At 36.6% G+C, this 27,090-nt stretch overlaps 2 protein-coding genes across 4 annotated transcripts; both read left to right on the forward strand.

Moving 5' to 3' along the window:
- Nucleotides 1-26,777, forward strand: LOC128220691 (uncharacterized protein C5orf34 homolog). 3 transcript variants are annotated; one of them, XM_052929185.1, is made up of 13 exons: nt 1-29; nt 10,918-11,092; nt 13,794-13,878; nt 14,229-14,283; nt 19,142-19,949; nt 20,263-20,397; nt 20,576-20,810; nt 21,483-21,600; nt 22,332-22,487; nt 23,809-23,994; nt 24,179-24,282; nt 24,897-25,036; nt 25,917-26,777. In XM_052929185.1, the coding sequence occupies exons 2-13, from the start codon at nt 10,948-10,950 to the stop codon at nt 26,360-26,362; spliced, it is 2,613 nt and encodes an 870-aa protein (XP_052785145.1). In that variant the 5' UTR covers nt 1-29; nt 10,918-10,947; the 3' UTR covers nt 26,363-26,777. The 3 variants fall into 3 exon arrangements, with proteins under 3 accessions (XP_052785145.1, XP_052785146.1, XP_052785147.1); XM_052929186.1 differs by lacking the exon at nt 1-29 and adding an exon at nt 9,198-9,214; XM_052929187.1 differs by lacking the exon at nt 1-29 and adding an exon at nt 9,548-9,564.
- On the forward strand, nt 6,296-7,360 carry LOC128220692 (uncharacterized protein DDB_G0274171-like). The gene has a single exon (XM_052929188.1). It carries the CDS (start codon nt 6,387-6,389, stop codon nt 7,188-7,190), a length of 804 nt encoding a protein of 267 aa, XP_052785148.1. The 5' UTR covers nt 6,296-6,386; the 3' UTR covers nt 7,191-7,360.
- Nucleotides 26,778-27,090: the final 313 nt, after the last annotated feature.

Raw genomic sequence — 27,090 nt, forward strand, 5'->3', positions numbered from 1 at the left:
GTGCCTTGTACATGTCTTCTTCTTCACACGTGAGTATGATTTATGTTTTATTTGATAAATTTATTGAACGGACATATTTCGAAAATCGGACAATGTGGTGCTGTGTAAGAACACTTTTTACTGCAGGATGGCTACGATTTCGTTTCGATAGTGTGCGAACCGTGGTGCCATGAGTTTTTCTCCCTAATCGGACTTGTATATTTTCAGATCTGCTAGTATTCTAAGTATAATCCGTTGCTTACACACACCGTAAGACCATTGTTGCGCACGCAAATGTAACTGGTATTGTTGGGATAAGAGTGAGGTTTGTGCACATAAACTGGTTTAACCCCCCAGTAAATTTACATTTTACTCACCGTTCCAAGGCGGTACCTAACAATTCTTGATAAACATACCAATTATATATATATATATATATAGAACACAAAATCACAAACAAGAAACATAGAACAGCACAAAACTCTACAAACAGCACAGTGCATACATACTATATATATGTATATACTTACGCCGGAACACAACACAACTAATAAGCACTTAAGTTATAAAAGAGGTAATATGCAAATATTTATAAAATTGATTGTGCTGCTGCTCTAGTGATAGCGCTGACGAGTAGTGGTGGCGCTGTCGAGTATGTTTTGTGCCTGTTAGTTTTTCAAACTCCCTTTGTCGCTACTCGCCCACAGTGGCTTGATGACAAAGGCTCATTAAAGTCACAATAAATAATTTCAACTAGCCAAAATTATATTTTAGACATACTTGAGCATGTATATCATCAATATAATACATTGCCATAAACATAAAATGAAGTTTGACAAAATTCAAAAATACCCTATATGTTTATGGCAATGTATAATATTGATGATATTATTGTGACTTTAATGAGCCTTTGTCATCAAGCCACTGTGTACTCGCCAAGGGAGATTGCTGCGTAGAAGATTGAGAAACATAAATGAATTGTTATTATGGTACTTATGCAATAATACACTTCATTGGCAAACAATTTAATTTCAGTAATACAAAATACACGAAAAACTATTCATTTCATTAATACTTTTATTCAAAAATTTACAAACTACATGTACTTGTTTTCTACCGATGTACCGGCATGTACATCTAATCACGGACCTATATTTACACCACAACTCCCATTCCTTAAATGAATTGCATTTCGGCATTCTCATTCATCAGAGGTCGATAATGATAAATCTATGGTATGCATAGAATCATCACTCTGGTGAACGAAAATGCCTTTCGGAATATTTTCCGATGAACGCAACATCTTTGGATATCTTCGGATCGCGAAACATCGCATAACAATATATATGTAAATATTGAAAACTGTTTATCTTGTTGTTGTTTGTATTGTGTCAGCAGGCACCAAAACACTTAAATCAACAAATTAGAAAGTGTTAATTTTTGATATGCTAAATGTACTGCTGTCATTAGTGTTTCAACGTCATTTGACAGACTGTTTCCGGTTCGGTCGGGTCGTTCTATTTACAGAATGGATGAGAAAGAATTACTGTATGGTTATCATTTTTGTTACAATTCTTGAATGAAAAAATGAGTTCTTGGTGTAAATATAGGTAATGAATTGCATGATTGAAATCATTATCAGGGATATGAATGCAGGTGGGCTGGTTAAAGTTGGGCTTCGAACTCCACACACTTAAACCAGCCCAACTGCGTTCATACCCTAATAATGACATTAGTCCCGCAATTCGTCCCTTTATTAAATAAACCTATGGTTTAAAGGTCCGTGATCCGATGTTGTTTTGGATGGAAAATTGCCGAGACGTTCCGAATGTAATTTAAGACTTCGTTATCGATTATAGTATACATTTTTAAAACACACTGTACTTTACATTTTATCGTGCAGCGTGGAAAATATCAAAAGCATTCTTCAGTTATTTATGAACTGGGCTTTAAGTAATTAAAGCTACATTTTGGACAATATTAAATATAGTCGGCGCCGACTGAAAATGTTAGCAATTAAATGGCATAGATGAAACAACACACCCTACTAAATATGCCCTATTAATGGCGACTAGCAATTATCATGAAAGGTTACATTATATGAGTTTATAAATGCCTAGTAAACATATTGTACATTTATACTGTTGGTGCCAGTGGATTAAGGGGAGGCGGGGAGCACTCGCCCCCCCCCACCCCCCAATTTCGTCCAAGCTTACCTGTAATGTCAATATCGGAAAAAAAGTATTACAATATGACCAAAATGCACCAATACGGACTGGAAATTGTCATAATTTCCTTGGTAGGAATTCCCCCAATTGCCCTGCCAACATTATAAACCATTTCAATATCTGAGAGTAGGACAAATGTCCAAATATAGTGGCACTAGGTTACGCCCCTAAACGCCAATTCCTTGATCCGCCCCTGGTAAGTTTGTCTCCGCACTGATATATATTCAAATTTCAGGAACACAAACATACTCAACATTAAGGTGCACGGATTAAAATCTAAAATTATACAGACATAAGTGTACATACAGTCGTTAGCCCTGACAATATCTTCCGTACTAACATGCTTGCCTCAGCACTTGAAAAAAATAAATTAAACCCCACCCCTATACCGCCCTCTTAAGATATAGAATATAGTTTGTTTCAATGTTAACGGATCTTAAATGACTATTATTTTTACTTTTTCAGAAAAGCGCGCCAAATTGTATGCGGACGTACCTAGACTGGTACCCTACGTTACTTTTTCTTTTTTTGGAAAAAGAGAAAGAGGGTACCAGTCTAGACGTACCGTCATTGACATTTGGTCCCAGCCCTGCGCGAGCTGACGTTTGATTTAGAATTGAAAGCAGCCTAAAAAAGTGAAAAATATCAACATGTTATTTCACTGAGTGAAATATAATTTTCATTTCACTGATAAATAACTGGAAAGCATATAATTAATAGAGGATAGTTTTATTTCAGTTTAAGATCACAATATATTTCGCCGAGTGAACAACAAAGGCTTTACTAGTATTTCAACAGTGTCGAAGCCACTAGTGAAATGTTTATTTTTGGTGTTCATGATGTATTTTTTTTTGCGATCTTACACTGAAATAAACTTTTTTCTTTTAAAATGATTAAGCATTATTATTTTTTATTAAATATTTATCAAAAAAGCGCGCAAAAATTGTATGCGGACGGAACGACGTTTCGGAAATCATGTTAAAATTATGTCCCAGCCCTGTGAGCGCTAGAGTTTGATTTGGACGCGAGAACGGACTAAAATTCTTGACCAACAAGATGAAACTCTTTTGTATTAAAATTTCATACTCTCGACTGTTATTCTCTAGTTTCAAACAATAATGCACCAGTCAATTGTAACCACGCCCCCCCAGGGTCCGGGGAATAGCGGGGACTTTGACTTTCGGTCCAGCCAAGCCCGGGCAAAATCCCCGTCTTGCGGGGACGAACTGAAACCCCGGCCAAATACCCCCGCACCCTAGGGACTCTAGGTAAGGCCCATTCCCCGCTATATTTGGTGCGAAGACAAAACCACCGCATTCAATCGGCACTGCGGGGCCACCTGGAGGGTAAAAACACGGCCCATTTCCCCGGCTATCCCCGGTATACCCCCGGACCTGGGGGGGGGCGTGGTTACAATTGACTGGCGCATAACTTAAAGTGAAGGTCTAACCCGGGTTTTGTGTAGCTACGACATTTACCAGTACCAGCGTAGACATACCACGTGTTTTACGACGTCACATTTGGTTATTATAGGAAGCAAACGACAGCTGGATTCGGAATGGATTATGGTGAGTTTGTTATTTTCGTATCCATACATAATAACGCTCACCTCAAACAAAAAAGGTCACGCTTTGTATGTTTAGGCCTCATTATCGCCATCGTTATACAAATTATGAATATTTAACATTTTGCTATGCCTCAAAACCTTAAATTACGATATTCTGAGTAAACAGTTTTCAGCGAAAATACGCTCATACATGCACAATTAACATTACGAGGTCAGTTACTCTGACACCATAAACGGTTTAAAGCTGCACTCTCACAGATTTACGAATTTTACAACTTTTTTCAGTTGTAATGGAAAGAGCATTTTATTTGCGCTAATATCAGCACCAATGATAATAGATTGCTGACAAAAAGTCAGATCGCAGATTTGCATATTTCCGTTCGAAAATAAATGTTACATGGCTTAAACCGTTACTAACGGTTTAAGAGAACTGCATACAACATTAAGTTTTTAACTGCAATATAAAAATCTACGATTTTTTTTGTCAGCAATCTTATATCACCCTTTATTACCTTATCATCCAAATTTGGCTCGTTAAAGTTGTCAAAACATTCAATCTGTGAGAGAGCAGCTTTAAATAGCAGGGGCAGTCCCAGGAATTGACACAGAAGGGGGGGGGGGCACACCCCTCCGTCAGCACCGAAGTTTAATTTAACCATTTCTAGTCCGAAATGTTGGATTTCGGGCTTATTTTATTATTTTTTCCTTTATCGAAATAAAAAAATAACCTTGCATTATTTGAGGGGCGGGGGAGGGGCAGTGGCACCCACACCCCCTCACCCCCCCCCCCAAAAAAAAATAAATAAAAAAAAATAAAAAAATAAAGTAAACAAGCTAGTGGATAGTATTTGACTGACCCGACGAAGCGATTCTTGGTGCCCTATAAAGCAATATTATATGAACTAATATATAACAGAACAAGTCTCGGGGCGGGACCAATGCTACATAGCATGTATGTAAGACATCGGTCAAGCGGTCTTGCGGTTCAGTAAGACAATAATAGTTGTTGATGTTGGGTTTGAATATATAGTTATAGCTGTAATTGCCATGGACTGGAACCATTTGAACAAACATGAGTGAGATCATGACGTGAAAGCTTTAGGCCAAGTTTCGAAGAAATCGTACGAGCGGTTCAAGGGCAGAAGAGATGTTCACACATCTTTCCAAAACAAGTACATATGGAAAATATGTACCCTAGCATAGAAAACAGTCCTGAAAACAGTCCGTTGTCATCAGGGTCGGGTGGAAAAAATAAGGTAAATCAAGAATACTCAATTTCGTTAGGCCTCATAGACCTGATTATTGCTATTATAATGCCATTTGGTCATTGAAAACTATATGTAAACCCACGTGACACGTTATTTGACCTAGATAAAGGTCATTCTATCTAACACGTTGATTATTTTGATGTAAGATGTATTTTATGAGTTTGAAGCGTTTTCAGTGTGTGTATACCACCTGATAAATAACATCATATATATATATATATATATATATATATATATATATATATATATATATATATATATATATATATATATATATATATATATATATATATATATATATATATATGCTACGTCAGAAGACAACATTTTTCTTAAATTGAAGACTTCGATCAAAGATAACTTTTCTTTTACTACTCCATTTTAAATGAGACAAAGGGCCACGCTTTCGTTCTATTACCGGAGTGTGATAAGGTGATAAGTTTCATCAAACACTTCGACAAACCTGTTTCCAAAATAATGTTTGGACAGTGCTCCTTCAGACGGTCGTATTATGAAAATGTTTGTCGAAGTGTTTTAAGAAACTACACTCTCAATCAAACTCTTGTAAAAGACCAAAGGCGGGGCTCCGTAAGCGGCTTAGACTGCGCTATGTTTCATTTAAAATGGTGAATAAAAATGAAGGTTATCTTTGTTAAAAGTCTTAATTTGAAGCAAAATATTGCCTTCCGAGTCGTAGCATTTATGACGCAATTTATCACATGGTATACACACACTGGTTTTGTCAGGTAAATGGTTGGAAGTTGCCAGCTTAAGGTAGGGTATACAATTAAAAAGATATATATAGTTTTTATGATTTTTCTCCTTTATATATATACTTTCAGTAACACAGCAACGATCCAGTTGATACAAAAATTGAAATGAAAACAAACTGAGTTGATATAAAGATTCATATTGGTTAAGCCAGTTTAGATAACTACCTACATTTTTATCCAATGAAATTGCAGATAAGAAATCGTTTAGTACTAGACGTAATCATTTAGTATTTCAACCCTGCCCGTTCTTGATCATTAAGAAATTACTTCATGTCATCTAAATACATGTATTGCAACAATGTTACTAGTCTCATGAGATCCCCGGACAAATATATGCACTGAATTGTATTTAATATATTATTTTGTTCAAACAAGTGATATATTATCACGGGCAGGCGTAATTCGTTTAATCGTCATATCAATTGCCTTGGTAAAATGTCACCAGATTTCCAGATAATGCCATGGGGACTTATATATAAGCACATTTTTAAATCAACACAGAGACACTTCATACAACTCTTTCAGCGGAATTTTATGTGTTTTCGAAACTAGGACCTTGGGAACGATTAACATGATGTTGATATACCATTTTGTCGAACTTTATTTCATTGCAACTAACTATGTCTGGTGTTTCCCTCCACCAGGCCATTGTGACAATATACAATGCGGGTTTCCTCTGTGCCCGCCCGGAGTGGACCTCGTTCTAAAACCGGGAGCATGCTGCCCAGGCTGTGCAGTCGAGTGCGACCAGATACACTGCGACTGGCCGGACTGTGGCGACGCCTGGCCCGAGACTAAGCCAGGTGACTGCTGTCCAAGCTGCCCAGACGAGTGCGACCAGATACACTGCGGCTGGCCGGACTGTGGCGGCGCCATGCCCGAGACTAAGCCAGGTGACTGCTGTCCCAGCTGCCCAGACGAGTGCGACCAGATACAGTGCGGCTGGCCGGACTGTGGCGGCGCCATGCCCGAGACTAAGCCAGGTGACTGCTGTCCCAGCTGCCCAGACGAGTGCGACCAGATACACTGCGGCTGGCCGGACTGTGGCGGCGCCATGCCCGAGACTAAGCCAGGTGACTGCTGTCCAAGCTGCCCAGACGAGTGCGACCAGATACACTGCGGCTGGCCGGACTGTGGCGGCGCCATGCCCGAGACTAAGCCAGGTGACTGTTGTCCCAGCTGCCCAGACGAGTGCGACCAGATACACTGCGGCTGGCCGGACTGTGGCGGCGCCATGCCCGAGACTAAGCCAGGTGACTGTTGTCCCAGCTGCCCAGACGAGTGCGACCAGATACACTGCGGCTGGCCGGACTGTGGCGGCGCCATGCCCGAGACTAAGCCAGGTGACTGCTGTCCCAGCTGCCCGGATCTATGAGGGCCTCTACTGCGACTGGCCGGACTATGGAACCTCCACGCCCCAATTCAAGCCGCATGTTTGTTTCCCTGAATGTCCATCGGACAATTAAAAACGATAATGAGCTGTGTCTGGCGTTCTTAAATAAAATATCGAAGATGTAACCTAAAAAATAAATATAATTTAATGTGTTTAGTCTTTGTTTATAAATATGTAAGCAAAATTTAAAAGCAGCATAATCGGTATTGGAACTGCATTCTCTTCAATAGTAGCATTTATGTTAGGTCGTGTTGAAAAATCGGATAATCGAATCGACTCAACACGATGTGACACATATAAACATTTTAAAACTTTGTTAAATCCAGAAAAAATATTAATGTATTAATCTACCATTTTATGTGAGGAAATCGTTAGCGAGATTCCGATGTTCTAGCCATAAATTGTTTATTGAGACTGGTCGACATTTGGGTATCGAAAGGGAAAATAGGGTGTGTAGATATTCGGCTTAATTAATTTTGATATCAGATGTGTAGAAGATGAATTTCATGTATTCTTTCAATGTAACAAAATCAGGCCAAAAAGGCAATTTTATATCTATAAATGATACACGGGTAGGCAAGACTTCCAAAACTTCATAAATCTTATGCAAAGTCTAAACGATGACCGAATAAAAAATATAGCATTCTTTGTAAATGCAATAATGAAACAAAAAGATAAGGAAAAATGAATGTCATTAAGGAATCACAACTCAGATTTTATGTTTTGTATTGTATATGTTGTATTATGGGCCGAAAAATTGAATTGAATTGAATTGAATTGAATCGGAAGGAATATTTCGAACAATCGAAACATTATATTTATTTTCATTATGTTGTAATTAATTCAGATACAACATGGATAATACTTAATTTTTTCTCCAACCCAGGGACTAAGAAGTCTACACATGTTAATAAATGAATACAAATTTCAGTAAATGAACAACGAAATATACACTGACTGTACACTGGGCTTGGTTTTGAGGTTTACAAGTAGAATGTATCGTACGCAAAACGTGGCGTTTACAGATATAATGTATTCAAATGCGAAACTTGGACGTTTCGTACCACAAAGGTTTTGTATCATGATGCATTGTGGACGTTTTCGTACCAATCATACCAAGATTTTAAGGACATTTAAACCACAATGGAATCTCTCCAACTCTAGTTCATGGTAATATGCTAGACGGTCAAGATTTTTACTAGTATTTCATTTCGTATTGTATTTGCTAAGCTACCGTTAGATTATCAAATATTGAAGAAAAGGACTTGGTTAAAAAGTTCTATTCATCAAAGCAATGTGCTAAACTTAAGCAAATGCGCCAGTCAATTGTAACCACGCCCCCCCCCCCCCAGGTCCGGGGTATACCGGTGATAGCCATGGAAAAGGGCCGTGTTTTACCTTCCAGGTGTGCCAGGTGAATGCGGTGGTTTTGTATTCGCACCAAATATAGCGGGGAATGGGCCTTACCTAGGGTCCCTGGGTGGAGGGCATTTGGCGGGGGTTTCACCAGCAGTTCGTCCCCGCAGGGCGGGGATTTTGCCCGGGCTTAGCTGGACCGAAAGTCAAAGTCCCTGCTATTCCCCGGACCTGGGGGCCGTGGTTATAATTGACCGGTGCATAATTCACGGTGTTTATGAGGCGGTAACAATACAGGATTTAAGTCGTAACTTGCAAGCGATGGGCCGCACTGTGTAAGTTTTATTGCCTTTCATTTGTGTTATTTTTTTAACACTAAACAAATCCACACTTCGGCAAACAAAGGGTAGGGTGGAGGGCAAAAAATAGGGTCGGTCGGGCAAGGGAAAACAGACAATATTCTGTGACGATATACCATTCAGCACATTGGTCAAGGTTTCAAATAAGTTACGGACAGAGATCTCCAACACTTCATAGGGGAGCTCACTGCGAATGATTCAAAGATATTTCATCCATTTGAAAACTGGTTTAACTAATCTGTATTTTAATCGATTAGTTTGAAGGGAGATTACTCTCAGACTTTGCAACAAGTAAACAATTTTTAAAATTTATGTTTGTTTTTGTCCTTTCGTTTACCGATTGCCCTTTGTAAATTAGTTTTATGTTCTAATAAAGTTCATTTATATATTTAAATGTTTACCTCCGCAACGTATACCTTTGTTGTTTATGATGAGACTTACACAATTTCAAGGAGTTGGAAGTTCAGAACTTGACAGAAGTCAGAACACGTTCACAAGAACACTATATCAAACATTTATGCACAGTCAGTTGTAACCATGGCTCCCCCAGGTCCGGGGGTATACTGGGGAAAGCAGGGGAAATGGACAGTGTTTTTACCTTTCAGGTTGCCCCACAGTGCCGATTGATGGTCCAAATAATTGTACGTTGACAGATTTTTTTACGATTTTTGATATGGCAAATCCTTCACCTACAAATTGTTTTGTACCAAAAGTGGGTAGTTGTTCTGATCAGTATTCTGGCGTAGTTAAGCATATTGTGTCCATAACATATCTTAAAAACAAGAAATATTACCAGATAATGTAATTTTATATTAGTTCCGTACACAAAAAATAAATATCCAACAAATAATTATGAGCCTGATGGAGTTTTCTTCATTTCATTCTGTCAAAACATAACGCAAGGCTGCAGTTCACAGTTTTACAACAATAAGAGCACTTCGGTCATGGCCGAGTTGTTACAATTGTACTTAAGAGGTCTGTCACGAAGCTTGTCGGAGGTGGCCGAGTTATTACGATTGGGTCGAGTTGTTCCGCTTGGCATAATTGTTGTGTGTGTCAGTCAAGTTTCGTTTAATTGGAAAGGTCGACCATGTGTTTAATGCTTGTTTTGTGCAAAATAGCTTTGTACTTACATGGTAAAATATGAATATAAACCTTTATTTTCCATTTAAAACATAAACTACTTCACTAAATACAATTTCAATATTTTTCAAACCCACCCAGTTTTTGCACAAACCCGTTTAGACGTTAGGGATTGAAAGAATCCGGTATAACACATCTATTATTTTAAACTATGCCGATTGAATGCGGTGATTCTGTTTTTGTGCTGAAAATAGCGCGAAATGGGTATTACCTAGGTTGTCTCCAGGGTGGAGGGGGCATTTGGCGGGGATTTTACCAGTAGTTTGTCTATGCAGAGCAGGGATTTTACCTGGGATTGGCTGGACCAAAAGTCAAAGTCCCCGATGTTCCCCGGACCTGGGGGGCCGTGGTTACAATTGATTTGTGCATTAATGGTTCATATTTGCAGCAAACGCATCTTTCGTTTTGCCTTTGCATTAAGCACACATTCTTAGAGATTTTAAATATTCAGACCTGTAGTGCAGGTGTCGTTTAATCAATCTCTCTCTCTATTAGATGTGCATGCCCTAATAGTAGTCCATATAAACAGCCGCTTCAGAGTTTTTGATGATTTTTGTTTTGGCAATTGAACAGAAACTGTATAACAAAATAGCTAGGTTTTTACCATTCATATTTCAATATTTCTTTTGGAGATTCATATTCTTCTTTGAGAGTTAAGTTAAATTAATGTTAGATTAGTAAGGGTTTGTTTAGGATTAGGATTACACTTAACACATAAAAATACTTGGTGACCAACTGTAAAATCACTCTTTTCTTAGCTTAAAATGGCATATAGTATTCAATCAGAGCTATGCGCAGGTGTTTAGTAATGCTCACAACAGTTTTCTTTTTTTAAACCTGGTTCCGTCAAGTATTCTTAGTGGGACAGCAGTGCCCGTAAAATGTCCGGGTCCAGACCAAGGTTGATGGTTCTGTACAGTAACGATGGTGTTGAAGTTCGATACACGGATGGTTCCAGGCTCCACCTTCTTCCCTGTGGTACCACCTTCCTCCATCACTCAGCACAGGACGCTCATCCAACCCATGGTTTGTGTATATGAGATCTCTGTAAAACCTTAAAAAATGTTTTAAAACAGCTTTGATTGACTGCTGATGAGGTTATTATGAGGAAACCTTTGCTGAAATATAAATTTTCCTTTTAATAAACCAGTGACACCACTCATTTTCACTGACAGCATCACTTTTGACCTCACATATACATATAAAAAAAATAACCATGCTTTTATTATGCCCCCGAAGGTGGGCATATTAAAATCGCACCGTCCGTCCGTCCGTCCGTCCGGCTCTGTAACTTTCCCTTGTATGGACAGATTTTAAAATAACTTGCCATATGTGTTCCACATACCAAGACGACGTGTGGCGTGCAAGACCCGTGTCCCTACCTCAAAGGTCAAGGTCACACTTAAGTGTTTATTCACAATGGAGTGCTGCATATAAGGACATAGAGTATAGGTTGTCGTGTCCGGGCTGTAACTTTCTCTTGTATGGACAGATTTTAAAATAACTTGCCACATGTGTACCACATACCAAGACGACGTGTCGCGTGCAAGACCCGTGTCACTACCTCAAAGGTCAAGGTCACACTTAGCGTTTATTCACAATGGAGTGCTGCATATAAGGACATAGAGTATAGGTTGTCGTGTCCGGGCTGTAACTTTCCCTTGTATGGACAGATTTTAAAATAACTTGCCACATGTGTTCCACATACCAAGACGACGTGTCGCGTGCAAAACCCGTGTCCCTACCTCAAAGGTTAAGGTCACACTTAGTGTTTATTCACAATGGAGTGCTGCATATAAGGACATAGAGTATAGGTTGTCGTGTCCGGGCTGTAACTTTCTCTTGTATGGACAGATTTTAAAATAACTTGCCACATGTGTTCTACATACCAAGACGACGTGTCGCCTGCAAGACCCGTGTCCCTACCTCTAAAGTCAAGGTCACACTTAGTGTTTATTCACAATGGAATGCTGCATATAAGGACATAGAGTATAGGTTGTCGTGTCCGGGCTGTGACTTTCTCTTGTATGGACATATTTTAAAATAACTTGCCACATGTGTTCCACATACCAAGACGACGTGTCGCGTGCAAGACCCATGTCCCTGCCTCAAAGGTCAAGGTCACACATAGTGTTTATTCACAATGGAGTGCTGCATATATGGACATAGAGTATAGGTTGTCGTGTCTGGGCTGTAACTTTCTCTTGTATGGACAGATTTTACAATAACTTGCCACATGTGTTCCAAATACCAAGATGACGTGTCGCGTGCAAGACCCGTGCCCCTACCTCAAAGGTCAAGGTCACACTTAGATGTTTATTCAGAATGGAGTGCTGCATGTAAGGACATAGAGTATAGGTTGTCGTGTCAGGGCTGTTACTTTCCCTTGTATGGACAGATTTTAAAATAACTTGCTACATGTGTTCCACATACGAAGCCGACGTGTCGTGTGCAAGACCCATGTCCCTACCTCTAAGGTGAAAGATACACTAAGTGTTTATTCACAAGGGAATTCTGAATATAAGGACATAACAGTGTAGGTTGTCAAGTATGGGTGGAATTTTTTTATGTTCAGAGGCAATTTAAAGAAACTTGCCATATGTATTTGACACGTAAAGGCAAGATCAACTTTTCATGTACTGACCTTGTTCGTAGGTCAATGTCACATTCGGGGGCATTTGTCACATACTGTGACAGCTCTTGTTATGAATAAATATGAACATGTATTACTAGGGCCAAAAAAGAGTGATTTTAGATTTTTGACCCCTGCGCAAGTTGCTCATCCCAGTCTTAACGTTTTTTATTAATTTTTTTACCTATATTGTCATGTAAGTGATCAAAATGCATTTCAAAAACAATTCTGCACATTTTTGGACATTTAAAGAAGGTGCTTATCATTAAAGGGATTGTACACCAGATTGGCACCAAAAAAAGTTTTTTTCTGTAACGAATCGAAGGACAATTATTTAATACAATGTTTTACTCTTTGATATCATAATTGAAAAAACCCATACCAAAATGTAAAAAAAAAATCGAGTCGGAGACCGGGTTCAAACTGGTGTCGCCAAAATTGCAGTCCAGTGCTGTATCCACTGTGCTACGAAGGCTTACTCTTCTCAGTTGGTATATTTAAGCTTTATACCTAACATATCATATCACGTAATAACATCGACTAGCAAATCACGCATAAGGAATGAATTCTACTAGGTTGACATACCTAGTAATATTTTTTAATGGAAAAATACAAAAAACTACGAAAAATAAATATTAAAATTGTAAACTATGTGGTACTTCAGTTAGTAAGTTCCAATGCATTGTACACATCGATACAAAGTTTATGTCAGTTTTCGACAATTTTCTTTTTTTGGGCTCTTTTATCATACAGAGTACAGTCCCTTTTACATTGTGTCATTTTTTCAAGTCTTTGTAGATAATTTTCCATAGGCTAGCTTTTAAATGAACATGTATATTTTTTCCGATATGGTGTTTTGTATGTTCTTTTAATAACATAAAATGGTAATGAGCAGTTAAAAACGTCACAGTGTCAGATAAATTTTAACAATATAAATCTATTTTATACTTTTGGTGATGTTTTACAGTTTTATCATTGATTCAAGTATATTCTTCACATTTTACACAAAATTTATTTGTTACATGTATACATCTGACCCTATTAAACATTAATGAGTCCCTTTATAATTATAAAAAAGAATTGTTTTTCTTCCAGGTTTGAAAACTATTCAACAAAGATGCCAATTTGCCACAAGCAACTACAGAGATCTTGTTATTGCTGCCCTGGATTTCAGAAATAGGTAATTATTGCCATTGTCTGGTTTTCAGATTCAATCAGGTCTCTGAACCTTTCAATTGTTCTTCATTTAGCCTTAAGAGGTCTGCTTTTTGGAAGACAGAAAGTTGGGAAATTGACAAATCAGCCACATCAAGCAACTATTGGCCTTTGAACATAATTATTACAAATGAAGTTATCATTAATAAAAAATGACATTAATAATATATTTTCTTTGTTTATTAATTTAATCCAAACTTCTTTTTTTTTTTAAAGGATTTTCATTAGCGCAGCATTTTCTTGATGAATTATGACTATTATTTCATTAATGTTTCCATAGCAACCATGGATTTTGTTGTTGGTTTTATCTTGTAGATTTGCAGAAAGGCCATTTCTGTGTGAAGAGCTGCTCGGGAAAGATCAGATTGTGGTAGGTTTTTTTCTTGCTATGAAGGTATATTATGTACCATTTTGTAATGTTTTGATGTCTGGTGCCCTACCATAGATTATTTTGGTATCATTGGAAGGGTTTTATTAGTAAAGAAAGAAGACTTAACGCAAGTATTTATCCCACCACAGATAAGACATACAAAAATAAAAAAGTACTTGTAGGTAAAAAATAAATTAAAAATGTTTAAAATACATTTTTAGCTCACCTAGGCGTAGGCTGGGGGTGAGCTATTAGGATCGATGAATGTCCGTCGTTTGTCGTCCATTGTCTGTCCACTTTTAGTTTGTCAACACTCTAGTGGTCACCTTTTTGCTTTAATTGTCATGAAACTTGGTCAGGGTGTTTTTCATAGTAATTTCTCTGACAAGTTCGTATATGGGTCATCTGGGATGAAAAACTAGGTCACATAAAAATCTTATTAACACTCTAGAGGCTACTTTTTCAATCCAAATACCCTGGAAATTTGTCAGAAAGGTTGTTTCCTTGATTCTAGCTAAAGTTCGAACATGGGTCATCTGGGGTCAAAAACAAAGTCACAAAGCCCAAATATGGAAAAACCTTGTTGACACTCTAGAGGTAACATTTTCAGCCCAAATATTTTGGAAATATGTCAGAAAGGTTGTTTCGATGATTTCTAGGTCAAGTTCGAATATTGGTCATCTGGGGTCAAAAACTAGCCCAAATATGGAAAAACCTTGTTAACACTCAAGAGGTAACTTTTTCACCCCAAATATTTTGGAAATATGTCAGAAAGGTTGTTTCGATGATTTCTAGGTCAAGTTCGAATATTGGTCATCTGGGGTCAAAAACTAGGTCACAGAGCCCAAATATGGATGAACCTTGTTAATACTCTGGAGGTAATATTTTCAGCCCAAAAATCCTGGAAATTTGTCAGAAAGGTTGTTTCGTTGATTTCTAGCTCAAGTTCGAATATGGGTCATCTGTGGTCAAAAACTAGGTCACAGAGCCCAACCCTCGTGTCAAGTTTATCCCTGCCCAACAGTTTAGACCGTTTTACAGATGAGCGATTTAGGGCCTTGTTACTATATTTTGTTGAACTAAAGTGGAAAAAAAAGCATACCAGGGTATACCATAGCCATTCATGTAAGATACATTCATCCCAACCCCGACGTAGGGTGTTCTACTGAAACTTTGCAAAACTTGTTTTTGCAAAACACCCTACGCTTAGGTTGATATGAACCTATCTTACACTCTGGGCGTGGAATGTACATGTACTTCTTATCTTACTTGTTTTAAAGGGACTCGATCATGGTTTATATAAACGACTTCATTTTCATAAAAAATAGTTTGGCAAATCATAACGAGTGTTAAAGGGACTATACACCAGATTGGCACCAATTTTTTTTTCTTCTGTTATGAATCTAAGGACAATATTTTAATAAAATGTTGTACCCTTTGATATCATAATTGTAAAAAACATTACCAAAATGTAAAAGAAAATCGAGTCAGAGACCGGATTCAAACTGGTGTCACCAAAATTGCAGTTCAGTGTTGTATCCATTGTGCTATGAAGGTTTACCCTTAACCATTGGAATATTGAAGCTATATCCTTAAATTGGTAATATCACGTGATAATATCGACTAGCCGATCACGCATAAGAATGAATTCCACTAGGTTTACAAACCTAATAATCTTTTTTAATGGCAAAACTACGAAAATACTGCGAAAAAATAAATTAATTGTAAATTTGTGGTACTTCAGTTAGTTAGGTAGTTTCAATGCATTGTAAACATCGATACCAAGTTTATGTCAGTTTTTTACAATTTTCTCTCCTTCGCTATTTCATCATACGGTGTATAGCCCCTCTAAAACTAAGATACTGACAGCTGGAACCCTTCAGCAAATATTGATATATACTCTAAATTGTTACAGAGTTAATAATGGGTTTAGCAATTCATTCTGAAGTCCTTGTGGCCAAGTGGTTAAGGCATCGTGTTTTTTTTACTTTACTGGCATGGGTCCACATCCAACTAAAATCAGAATATTTTTTAACTTTAAAACAGATGGATGGTAATGAAAGTCGATGTGAAGGTATCTTATGCGAAGAGCAAGCTTTGGATTGCTTTTGAGGGGGTTAGGGTCAAGGCCATGGTCACTGTTACTTTAAATAGAAAAATTGTTTCCGCACAACAACTTGAGTATAAGATTCTTAACTTGAGTAATTTTCAGTTAATTCTCATTTTGATTAAATTATAAATAAAGGCCCATTTCGAGAAATTAATTAACTATAATTTCTGATTGCCCATATGAAAAAAAACCTCGTTTCGTCGCATTGCGTTTTTTCTGGTTTATACTTGAATTGTAATTTTGAGATTTTCTGACATAACTGCAGTAATTCACAGCTATTTTATGCTTGATTGTTGCTAGGAGTGACCCCTTTGATAAATCTGAAAACTTATTTTTGGTCCAAAAACAGGACTTATTACTATATATATATAATATATCAACTATATATATATAATATATCAACTGATAGTATTTCCTTTCAAACGCATATAACATATATGCCTAAAATGTGTTGTACATTACTTCATAAAGCTTCAAAAGATATTGCCTAAAAATATATTTGGTTCGGGTTACCCGAACATAACATTAACATAACATAACATTGTGTTTATTGTAATATAAGGCCACCAGCCCAGAATACATGTAACAAATTGTAGTATTTAGTACGTCAAATATGAACTATATTGGATATTTACAAAACATGTTGTATGTTGTTGCACAAATCAAGCATATCAAAGTAATGGTCATATACAAATATATGTAAACATATAACCACACACACACCTACCTATACATGTACGAAAGAGGCCCCGACCCTACCGTTTTTATTTTCAGTTATAAATAGTGTTCAAGTGTCTGTTTTAATATACCCCTTAATATAACATAAACACCATTTTCCAATGATGACAATAATATTCTTCTTACATAAGGCCTAATATTTATATTCAAAAAAGCCCACCTACCCTACCTGTTTTTGAAAATGATGTCACCCTAACCAAACCATTTTCTTTGGCCTATGCACAGTTTTACCCTGTTCTGTTGACTCTAGCAAATGTATTAAACCATATATGTATGAATGTTTATTGCACTAAAAGCATACATATAAATACATATATAGCTTTTATCCGGGATAAATTAGTGTTTACCACCACAAAATATCACGTCTATTGATGGAAAGCCATACAAATGTACCATAGTCTGCCAGAGTTAATTATCTAAAGTTAAGCTAAAACATGGATGTGTTATTAGTACTTCAGCTAGGCCTAAATTGCAGGGTGGGGCACCCCACTCACTTTTTTTCTGGCACCCTGCTGCCTTTTTACTTCATCCTGCTGTGCCCTCTTGTTTGACAGAGTCAAATTTCAAAAATAAGTATAAAATGATAAATATAAATAATTTAGACACTAAAGTAAAGATAATAGCTAAGGTCGTCATAATAAACTTTACGTATTGAAAGTTATTGTTACAACACAAACTCAATTGAACATTGGGCTTTGCAAGTATCCAATTAAAGCTCATTCAATGCGCATCAAAATGCCCTTTCTGACCTTTCTACCCTGCCCTTTTCAAATCTTGGCTGGAGCACTTAGTTGTATTGTGGAATAATTTTCTAAAACTATTTAAATGATTTTTATTTAGATTTTCCAAAACGAAACCTATCGAAACCTATACATGTACAAGGAAGCATCAATCTCAGTTGGAGATCACTGTTTACAGATGTCAAAAGGCTTGACTTAGATGTTAATCTACATGAATGTTTGTTGCCATAGTAATGTTATCATTTCCCCTGAGATGTTAATCTGCATGAATGTTTGTTGCCATAGTAATGTTATCATTTCCCCTGAGATGTTAATCTACATGAATGTTTGTTGCCATAGTAATGTTATCATTTCCCCTGAGATGTTAATCTACATGAATGTTTGTTGCCATAGTAATGTTATCATTTCCCCTGAGATGTTAATCTACATGAATGTTTGTTGCCATAGTAATGTTATCATTTCCCCTGCAAAGCAAAACAATTTTATTTGTCTAGCACTTTGAGTCATATGAAGGATAAACCATCAATCTCAGTTGGAGATCACAGTTTACAGATGCCGGAAGGCTTGACTATATGGTTGTTAATTAAACAGACATGAATGTTTGTTGTGAAACTTAATGGTAGCCCTTCTCCTGCAAAACAAAACCAGGTGGCATCAATTTATTTGTTCAGCACAATGAGTCATGGAAATGATAAACAATCAATCTCAGCGGGAGATCACTGTTTACTGACGTCTTAAGTTAAGGTTTGGCTTGGTTTTTGTTCAAACTGACATGAATGTTTGTTGCGAAACGTAACGTTTCCCATTCACCTGCTAATCAAAACCAGGAGAGAAAACAAAAAATGGACAGTTTGATGTAACGTTGAGTCATACTTATGTAATACGCATCATTCGCAAGTGGGAGATCACTTCACAGTTTTGCTAATCACAATTGGAAGGGAAAAATGCAATGGAACCAAAACATGGAGCTTTGTTCTATTCTAAACCTTTCCATTATGATGTTTTTGATAAATATTATCAATGTCATGTGATATTTTTTAGGATCATGAACATATAACATAGTTTAGGTTTTATTCAGAAACACAGTGAGCCATGGTAGTGGTCATCGAAATGCAAGTCAAGATTGTATAATACAGTCATGCTGGAATTCCGACTTTTATCATTTTGCTTAACGTTTCCTTTAATAGCATTACTAGCATCTAAAATTACACATGATAAACTTTTTTTGTCATAAAACTACCCAAATGTTCCAATTTATTGATTATTTTAGAGCCTCTACGCTAAAGTAAACGAAATAGCATGGCCTAAAGAACATTCTACTGAAAATATTGACGTTGGAGATGATGGAAGTGTCTGCGTTACGTCAAATGATGAGTTCGGTAGTGTGGTACTTTCTCCACATCGGACAGACTTCACAGTCTGCTACCTCTCAGCACTTAGCCGAGAGCGAATCAAAGAAAAGAATCAAAATCATAGGAAAGCTAACAGTAGGCAGCACTTCAAAAAGGATGGGCATCACAAAAACGAACAAATGCATGGAGAGTCAAGTGCACGAGATACAAGTGAACGTGGAGATAACAGAATACATATATTTGAAAAAATGCGCGAAGACTCCAAAACACCGGAGTACACAAAGATAACAGAAAATGACACTTCAGTTGGACTAAACTTGTCGCCAATAACACAGGCGAGCTGTGTGGACAGTCCTGGGGGTATAAGTAACGCAAGTGGAAGTCCATTTTCAATTCATACTTCGGGCGAAAATTGCAATGCCAAATTTAGGCCTTTTTCAACACCTACAGAAGGGCTGGATGCCAAAGAAAATGGCAGTTATACTAATAATGCTGAAGGCAGTTTTCTTGGAGAAACATATGGAAAAAAGCCTGTTGATTTTACTCAGGATATACAAAACCAGCATCATTATTTTAAACCAATCGCAGTTTGCAAATCAGAAATGAAAGCTTCTCATGATTGTGGGGACGTTGGCAGAGCATGTTTGGAACAAGAAGAGCCAACGTTAGCCACAAAATGTGAGGATGAAATTTGTGGTGATATTAGTTCCTGTTCAAGCCAAGAAGGTAAATTGTACCAAACATGGTTAGTTTAATGTTAAAATTTCGGAATTTGAAAGATAGATGTGGAGTGGGATTATTCCTCTAACTGTTAGGCCATAAAAAGATTCACCTTTGCGTCATAAGACAGGGGATTGTTTTTATATTTTTTATTCTAATCCTTATATAATTTTGTTGTGTTACATGTTCGTGTTAAACACTGTGATACAATATTGGCAGTGTGTGTCGCATTACTAAGCCTTTCATTAGTGTCATCCATTTACAGCCTTTTCGTGTTGTACCAATCTTTTTTAACGTAAACATTGTTGTATAACCATAGGGGATAGTCAAACCCAAGTTAGATACACTTGGTTGACGAGGCACATGTCTTGTGATGAATGCCACTCCAGTTTTGGTCACGTGGTGAAACTTGCAAAAGAGGCAGCTGAGACTGGAATAGTTGTGGACATGAAAGGTAAACATCAATGCGTTGTACATGTATGTAATGAGTATTTTGTCTTGTTTTTTAATGTCGCTTAATAATAATATTTGTGGTGAATGAGCTGATTCTATGAATTTCTTCGATGTTTTGGACATTCTATATATCAACCCTTTGTGTCATACTATCCAATGCATAGTGTTTCTTACTTCAGGTTCAAAGAAAACGGAAAAGAAATCAACAAATATCTCATCATTGAGACAAATAAATAAGAAACACTGCATAATGTCACCAGTGCCTTCCCCGCTACCTTTAGTTTGCCCAGGACAACACCTGCACAAACTCTTTGGAAAGAATATTTATGATGATGGCAAAAACCCTGTTGAAGATCCAACAACTTTTTCTTTTGGCCGATTGAAGGTCTTGCTTATCGATGGTGTAATATTCAGGTACAACTGGTTTATTTTCACATCTACACCTACATGACATTTTTGGCAAACAATTTTATTTCGATTTAAATTGTAAATTGTATACATACATATAGGAACATCTGACATGACAGCCTTTCCTCATTTGAATATTCATAACCATTTAACAAATTAAAACGTGTAGGGCATATTAATGGACAGTGTGCATGCACTATGATTTAAGAGTTTCTTTTGGGACTCTAATTAATTTCAGAGAACAGGGGCCGTATTCAATAAGCATCTTAGTGAATATTTTCAACTTAGTGAGAATTTCGTAATCTTTGACAACTATTATTTTAAATACGCGCTACTTTTCATCAGATTTATTCATATGCATATATTGTTTAGACCATTTTCTTGCTTATTTTCATATTTTTGGTGTACAAACATTGTTCGTTTTCTTAAAATTCAAATTAGAAAAATGGCAATTTTTCACTAAGTTGAAAATTATTACTAAGATGCTTATTGAATACGGCCCCAGACATAAGTCCATTTTAGCCTCATGATAATACGCATGTGACATAGTTAAATGCTACTGTAGCATGATATATTGTTCAATATTTTATAATTTGCACTGGGTACATTATATCTCTGTAGACTCTTAATATCTCATATTGCATGATTACTTAACATTGTATGGTGTCATTGTTTCAGAATTGTAAGACTGCAGTCAATGAAATGTATTGAGGTTTATCCAGGGGATGGTTCTGTGATTGCCTCTCAGGGCATGACCGGTCATTTCTTTCAACACATCATACCAATTGGAAACAAGGTTGATTCCTTTCATCTAATTGAGTTTTTTAACACGAGATAGGGACAATGGTTTTAACACGAGATAGGGACAATGGGGTCGGAGCCATACTTTTTACAAGATTGCTTCTTGGTATCACGTTTATAGAAATTTGTCTAGTACATATCCGTTAAATTACGTATTGTCTTCTTTATAATTAAACACATCTTAAAGCTGCACTCTCACAGATTGAACGTTTTGACAACTTTTTTATTTTTTTTGTCTATGAAACCAGTGACATAAGACTGCTGACAAAACTTAGATCGCAGATTTTTGTATTTAAGTTCGAAAATTTATGTTTTATGCATTTTTCTTAAAACCGTTAGTAAGCCATAAAACGTTAATTTTCGAACTGAAAATGAAAATCTGCGATTTGATCTTTTGTCTGCAATCTTTTATCAGTGGTTTGCAGATACTTAGGCAAAACTTTGCTCTTTCCAAGCCAAAAAATAAAAAATAAAATTAAAAACGGTAAATCTGTTAGAGAGCAGCTTTAGTATGCTTCCCGCAATGTTTGTTGCATAATTCACTACCCCGTGCGGCTAGACTTGCTATCAGTTAATTAATCTTTACGTGCCATATGAAGATGCTGACACTAGTTCAATACAAGTTCAAATATGTGAATGAATAGCTCTACAACATTTATATTTTTCTTGACATTTTTCGATACATGTGGAATGTTAAAATCTATGCATTTATAACACTGATTGTAGCTGGAAGAGCGTACATACTCGCTCAAATCTCCGCCCGGACAGGCAGTGGTTGGGGGTCATTCTATAAAGGGCCTGTTAAACAGAGCCAACCGCTTTCTTGCACATGTGAGACAGGAAGAAAACATGCCTTCATCCCTTGGGCTATGCTGTTGGAAGGTTTGAGTTAATTTCCTCCTGCTTAGATTTTGTAATGTTTTATTAGTGTTGCTGCTTGTCTAAGCTTCGTAGACACTTCTTTGCTTATAAAGCTATTTTTGAGTCTAAAACTTGTGCTCTTTGAAACTCATCAAATTTGTATGATAAATATGTAATATTGTGCAGAACACATCTCATAAAAGCAAACTAGATAGTTTCAACACATGTCAACTCATTCTGACAGCCTTTTATCTGTCTTTTGTGCAGATGTTTATGCCTCATTTTTTATTAGGGGGGGGGGGGCATATATATTTGCCTTTGTCCGCCCGTGCGTACGTCCGTAAGTATTATATAAATTAGAACTGGTAAGATCATTTCCTGTGTCACGTAAGGCAATTGACAAGACTCTGAACCACCCCCAATATAAATATTCGTAACAGTTAAACCAATTCAGAGATCAACTGGTCACTTGATGACCCTGAACAAGAAATGCACGTGTCAGGCGTGTAGCTGCTTATACGCGAGTACTCGGCTGAATCCACATGATTCTGACAAAAATAAAACAATTCAGCCAAAGTTGCAGTATGCGTCCTTGACTAGATGCTGTTACGATCCTTAAACTGTCAATTTTCCAGTACTAAATAAACATCCCAGAACGCCCAGATTGCACCATTGTTTTCCAATTTTTCGGGGGATGTGGGAGGGTGTGTGTGGGCATGCCCCCGTACTTCCCTAGCACAATTATGAATCGACATGAATATATAGACAATTTTGACCAATTTACATGAAAGATAACACTGATTTCTAGTGTTTTACGACTCCAAACACCATATCTATCGAGAAAGTTTTACTTGTGTACGTATCATTAAACAACGTAAGAAAATAGTAACTTTTATTATTAGGAAAATAAAATTCAGTATTCGATAAAGTGTACACGGTGAACGATTACAAACAATGCGGTGAAAATTAAAACAAAAATGGAGATCAAATTGATGCAGCATGTTCAGCCTATTTTTCCCAAATTAAAATCACAAATTATTCAGCTTCACCAGCTGTACAACTGGAAAGTAGCCAATAGTCTGAGATGGTTTTATCATGCGTTGATTCACTGTCGTGTGGTTAAAAAAGAAGGATTGTTACACCGAGAAATCCATTTCGTTTTGGTTTAATTTGCCCTTATATATTTATTTTATTATCAAGAGCGACTGTTATCCAGCGCCATTTCAAAACCATTAATGGAAAATAAGTTCTTTGAAATAACTATTTTGGGAGAAAACAGCAATGAATTGCACATGTTTTATTAAATTCTTACGAACCTTTTAAAAATGCGGCTTGTTTTCAGCATGAAGATGTTATATTGACTGAACCAGGGACCACTACAACTCTTGAGGAATGTGAAATTCCGGGCTACGGTAAATTTACTGCTCGGTCGAATGGTGAAGTTAGAATTACATTTACGGACAGAACTTGTTTAGACATGGCTGCAGATTTTTCTTCTAAATTGGCCAAAAGACACGAAATAGAAAAGGTAAGGTATTTTTCTAGCAACGGATAAAACCGTTATAGTCTTGCGATATTGGAACCTTAAAGTATGTCATTATAACCAGAATAGAACAGAACTTTTATTAGGCATACACATTAATATGTTCGTAGTGATATGCATTATTATATACATTCACTAGTCATTACTAACTGTTTTACCATGATAACAGACATCCAAGGTATTGGTCGACAAGAAGCTTGGTGTATGCAGATTGCTGTTACCAAATGGCAATTATCAGATGATTAACGTAAATGATCCTCGCCAATACAAGCGGTAATTGTTCTGAAAATGAACTGTTAATTTGTCTTATTATGACGGAGCAAATTATTCTAGTTTCCTAAAACAGTTTGTCATTTTCTGCTGTTTAGCGAGCTTCCACATACTAGTTTTCCCCAGAGGATGAACGTTTGATATTTCGCATTCAGAATCATTGAAATCCCATCCAATCTACCATCTGCACGTATTTAAAGCTGCACTCTCACAGATTGAACGTTTTGACAACTTTTTTTTTGTCTTGGAACGAGCCTATTTTTGCGAAAATCCATGGGCGCTAGTCATATAAGACCGCTGAAAAAATTACAACGCAGATTTTTATAGTTAAGTTCAAAAATTGATGTTATATGCCTTTTTCTTCAACCGTTAGTAACGGTTTAAGCCATAAAACATTAATTTTCAAACTGAAAAATGAAATTCAACGATCTGATTTTTTGTCAACAATCTTATATCATTGGCCTGCAGGTATTTACGCAAAAATTTGCTATTTCCAAGACAAAAAAAAAAGTTGTAAATACGTATATCTGTGAGAGTGCAGCTTTAAACACAAAGTGTTCTAAAATATACTTTGCTTGCTTTATGTCTTTACTGTTAAAGTTCTTGTTGTGATTTAGGTACGTTTCACTTGCTTTAGAATGGATTGATTGGGTGAATAGCCCCTCTAAGGAGAGAGAACAGTTTTACAAAGACAGACCAGAGGCTGCATTAAAACAGTCCGTTGAAAAGGAGCTCCAAAAGATTCAGTGTTTCAATTGTATCCTTTTTAATAAAACCATCTTTTTAACTTTTCATGGTTAAGGATGCCCATCGGTAGCATCTGTGAATAAATGATGCAATCTGATTGGTCCCATGATCAAAGTTTATACTCGAGTAAAAAACATTGCATCGCGAAGTGGTGAACACTGTACACTTAAACATTAATTAGCGAAATATTAGAGATATACAATTAAAACTATTTTTTTTAATATCAAAGACATAAATCTGTTTTACTCATCAACATGTGTAATGGTGACGATTAACAAGCGACATCGCTAACACATGGAAATCGATTAACATAGAAAACAGTTGTGTTTCTAAAATCCAATAAAAATAAAAATTTCAATGCATATATATGAAAGAGCACACTTTAAAACACATTTTCCTTCAGCTATAATAAGCACGATAATACCATTGTTTCATTTCTTTAACCAACACTTACTAATTTGGTCAATTGAACATCAAAAACAAACTCTTAATACAAATAATCGCCGAAATTTACACAGAACTTGTTTGTAGAATCTAATGTTCTTTAAAAGGAGTGGCATTTGGTGGTTACAATTAACCTTTAAGCACGATGATTTATGGTATAACCTCTCAAAGTTGTCTTGAAAATGTTTCAGTTAGGCGTAGGGATAGAATCGCTACACTGTCATCTTCAGTGACTCCATACTTCACAAGAAGAAATGTATTTTACTCGAGTAATATATGCTTGATACCCGAGGTCAAATAGCGTGGCGTAGTTCAAATGTAGTTAGGAGTTGTCAGAACAGAATATATATATTAGATGAGTGTAACAAGCTCGCCGTCGTACAATTATAGCGGATATATTGATTTTTAACTTACTAGTAGTTTTAATGATCTTAACTTTCATTCAGACATAGTGGACAAAACCGTTTTGAAGTCGGATATGTTGGAAAACCCGAAAGGAGCTTCTTCGCAGTTTGTACCATCGAACAAACCAGGTCCTGGTATTCTTCGCAATACTGACCAGGTTCGAGCAAAAGAGAGCCGGTCAGGCAATTTTCCACCAAGAACAGTACAGATTCATTCCCCAAACGCAAGCCAAAGCAGTTCGATATCAACAGGAAGTTCCTCAAAGCATTCCTTGTTAGAAAAGCATATTCCATCGACAGGGTATTCTGAAAGCGGTATGACAAACTCGGAAACATTCTTTCGTAGGAATGTAAGACCTGTTCCTATTGGTCAAGACAATTTAGATAACAGAATGTCTGAGCTTGACGGGTTTAACTCTGTTCGACAAGCTTTGATGAAAACGTCAAACTTTATTAAGGACATTGATCATCTTTTGGACACAAAATGACATTTTATTGCCGTATTCATTGCGATTGAATATGCCAATAATTATTTTCACAGAAACAATTGACCTCTTTTACACTCATATTTGTTAAATTGTAAATAGTAAGGTCAAACCAATTGTGTTTTATGTTTAGAGCCAGGTTTCCACTTTCAAAACCTCGGTAGGGCAGAAAAGTACACCAATTTTCGCAAGGAAAATCACAATTATAAATTTACATATTCTTACACCCAGAAGTTTAACTTATGCTTTTATGATATTCTTCTGGACTCTTAGCAATATGTTGGTTGTTATTGCATTCTAGAAAAACAATGAACGTTGCTTAAACTTTATCATGGTAAATTAATGTTACGTTCTTCACCCGCTCAATGACGCTAAACATAGAATCAAATTGTCATGGCCTTTATATATTATATTATATTTAGAAGACACACATACTATTTATTAAAAGTTTGTAAGGTTAGTTATATTGTGTTTGTTGGCAGATTGGCAACTAATATGAATTTGCACATATTTTATTGTTGTCACTGTCCGTTGTCAGTTTAGTTATAATATTTGTGGTTGTGAAGAAAAACGAAATGGCATCTATCAGAGAACGAAATTTCCATGCTTACTGAGTGTGACACAATAGTCCATGGTCACAATATGTTTTTTTTAACAAGTTCGCAAAGTTTCTACATTTTATTTACAAGAACACAATGGTGGAATTTTAAGCATTTTCATGAAAGTCCGAA

This window comes from Mya arenaria, chromosome 15 (assembly GCF_026914265.1).
Source record: "Mya arenaria isolate MELC-2E11 chromosome 15, ASM2691426v1".
NCBI lineage: Eukaryota > Metazoa > Mollusca > Bivalvia > Myida > Myidae > Mya > Mya arenaria.

Bases quoted from the DNA above. Each gene is read 5' to 3' on its own strand.
- LOC128220692 (XM_052929188.1), top strand. From the start codon at position 6,387: ATGATGTTGATATACCATTTTGTCGAACTTTATTTCATTGCAACTAAC.
- LOC128220691 (XM_052929185.1), top strand. From the start codon at position 10,948: ATGTCCGGGTCCAGACCAAGGTTGATGGTTCTGTACAGTAACGATGGT. The intron at 19,950-20,262 runs GTAAATTGTACC...GTATAACCATAG, and splicing joins TTCCTGTTCAAGCCAAGAAG to GGGATAGTCAAACCCAAGTT. The intron at 20,398-20,575 runs GTAAACATCAAT...TTCTTACTTCAG, and splicing joins AATAGTTGTGGACATGAAAG to GTTCAAAGAAAACGGAAAAG.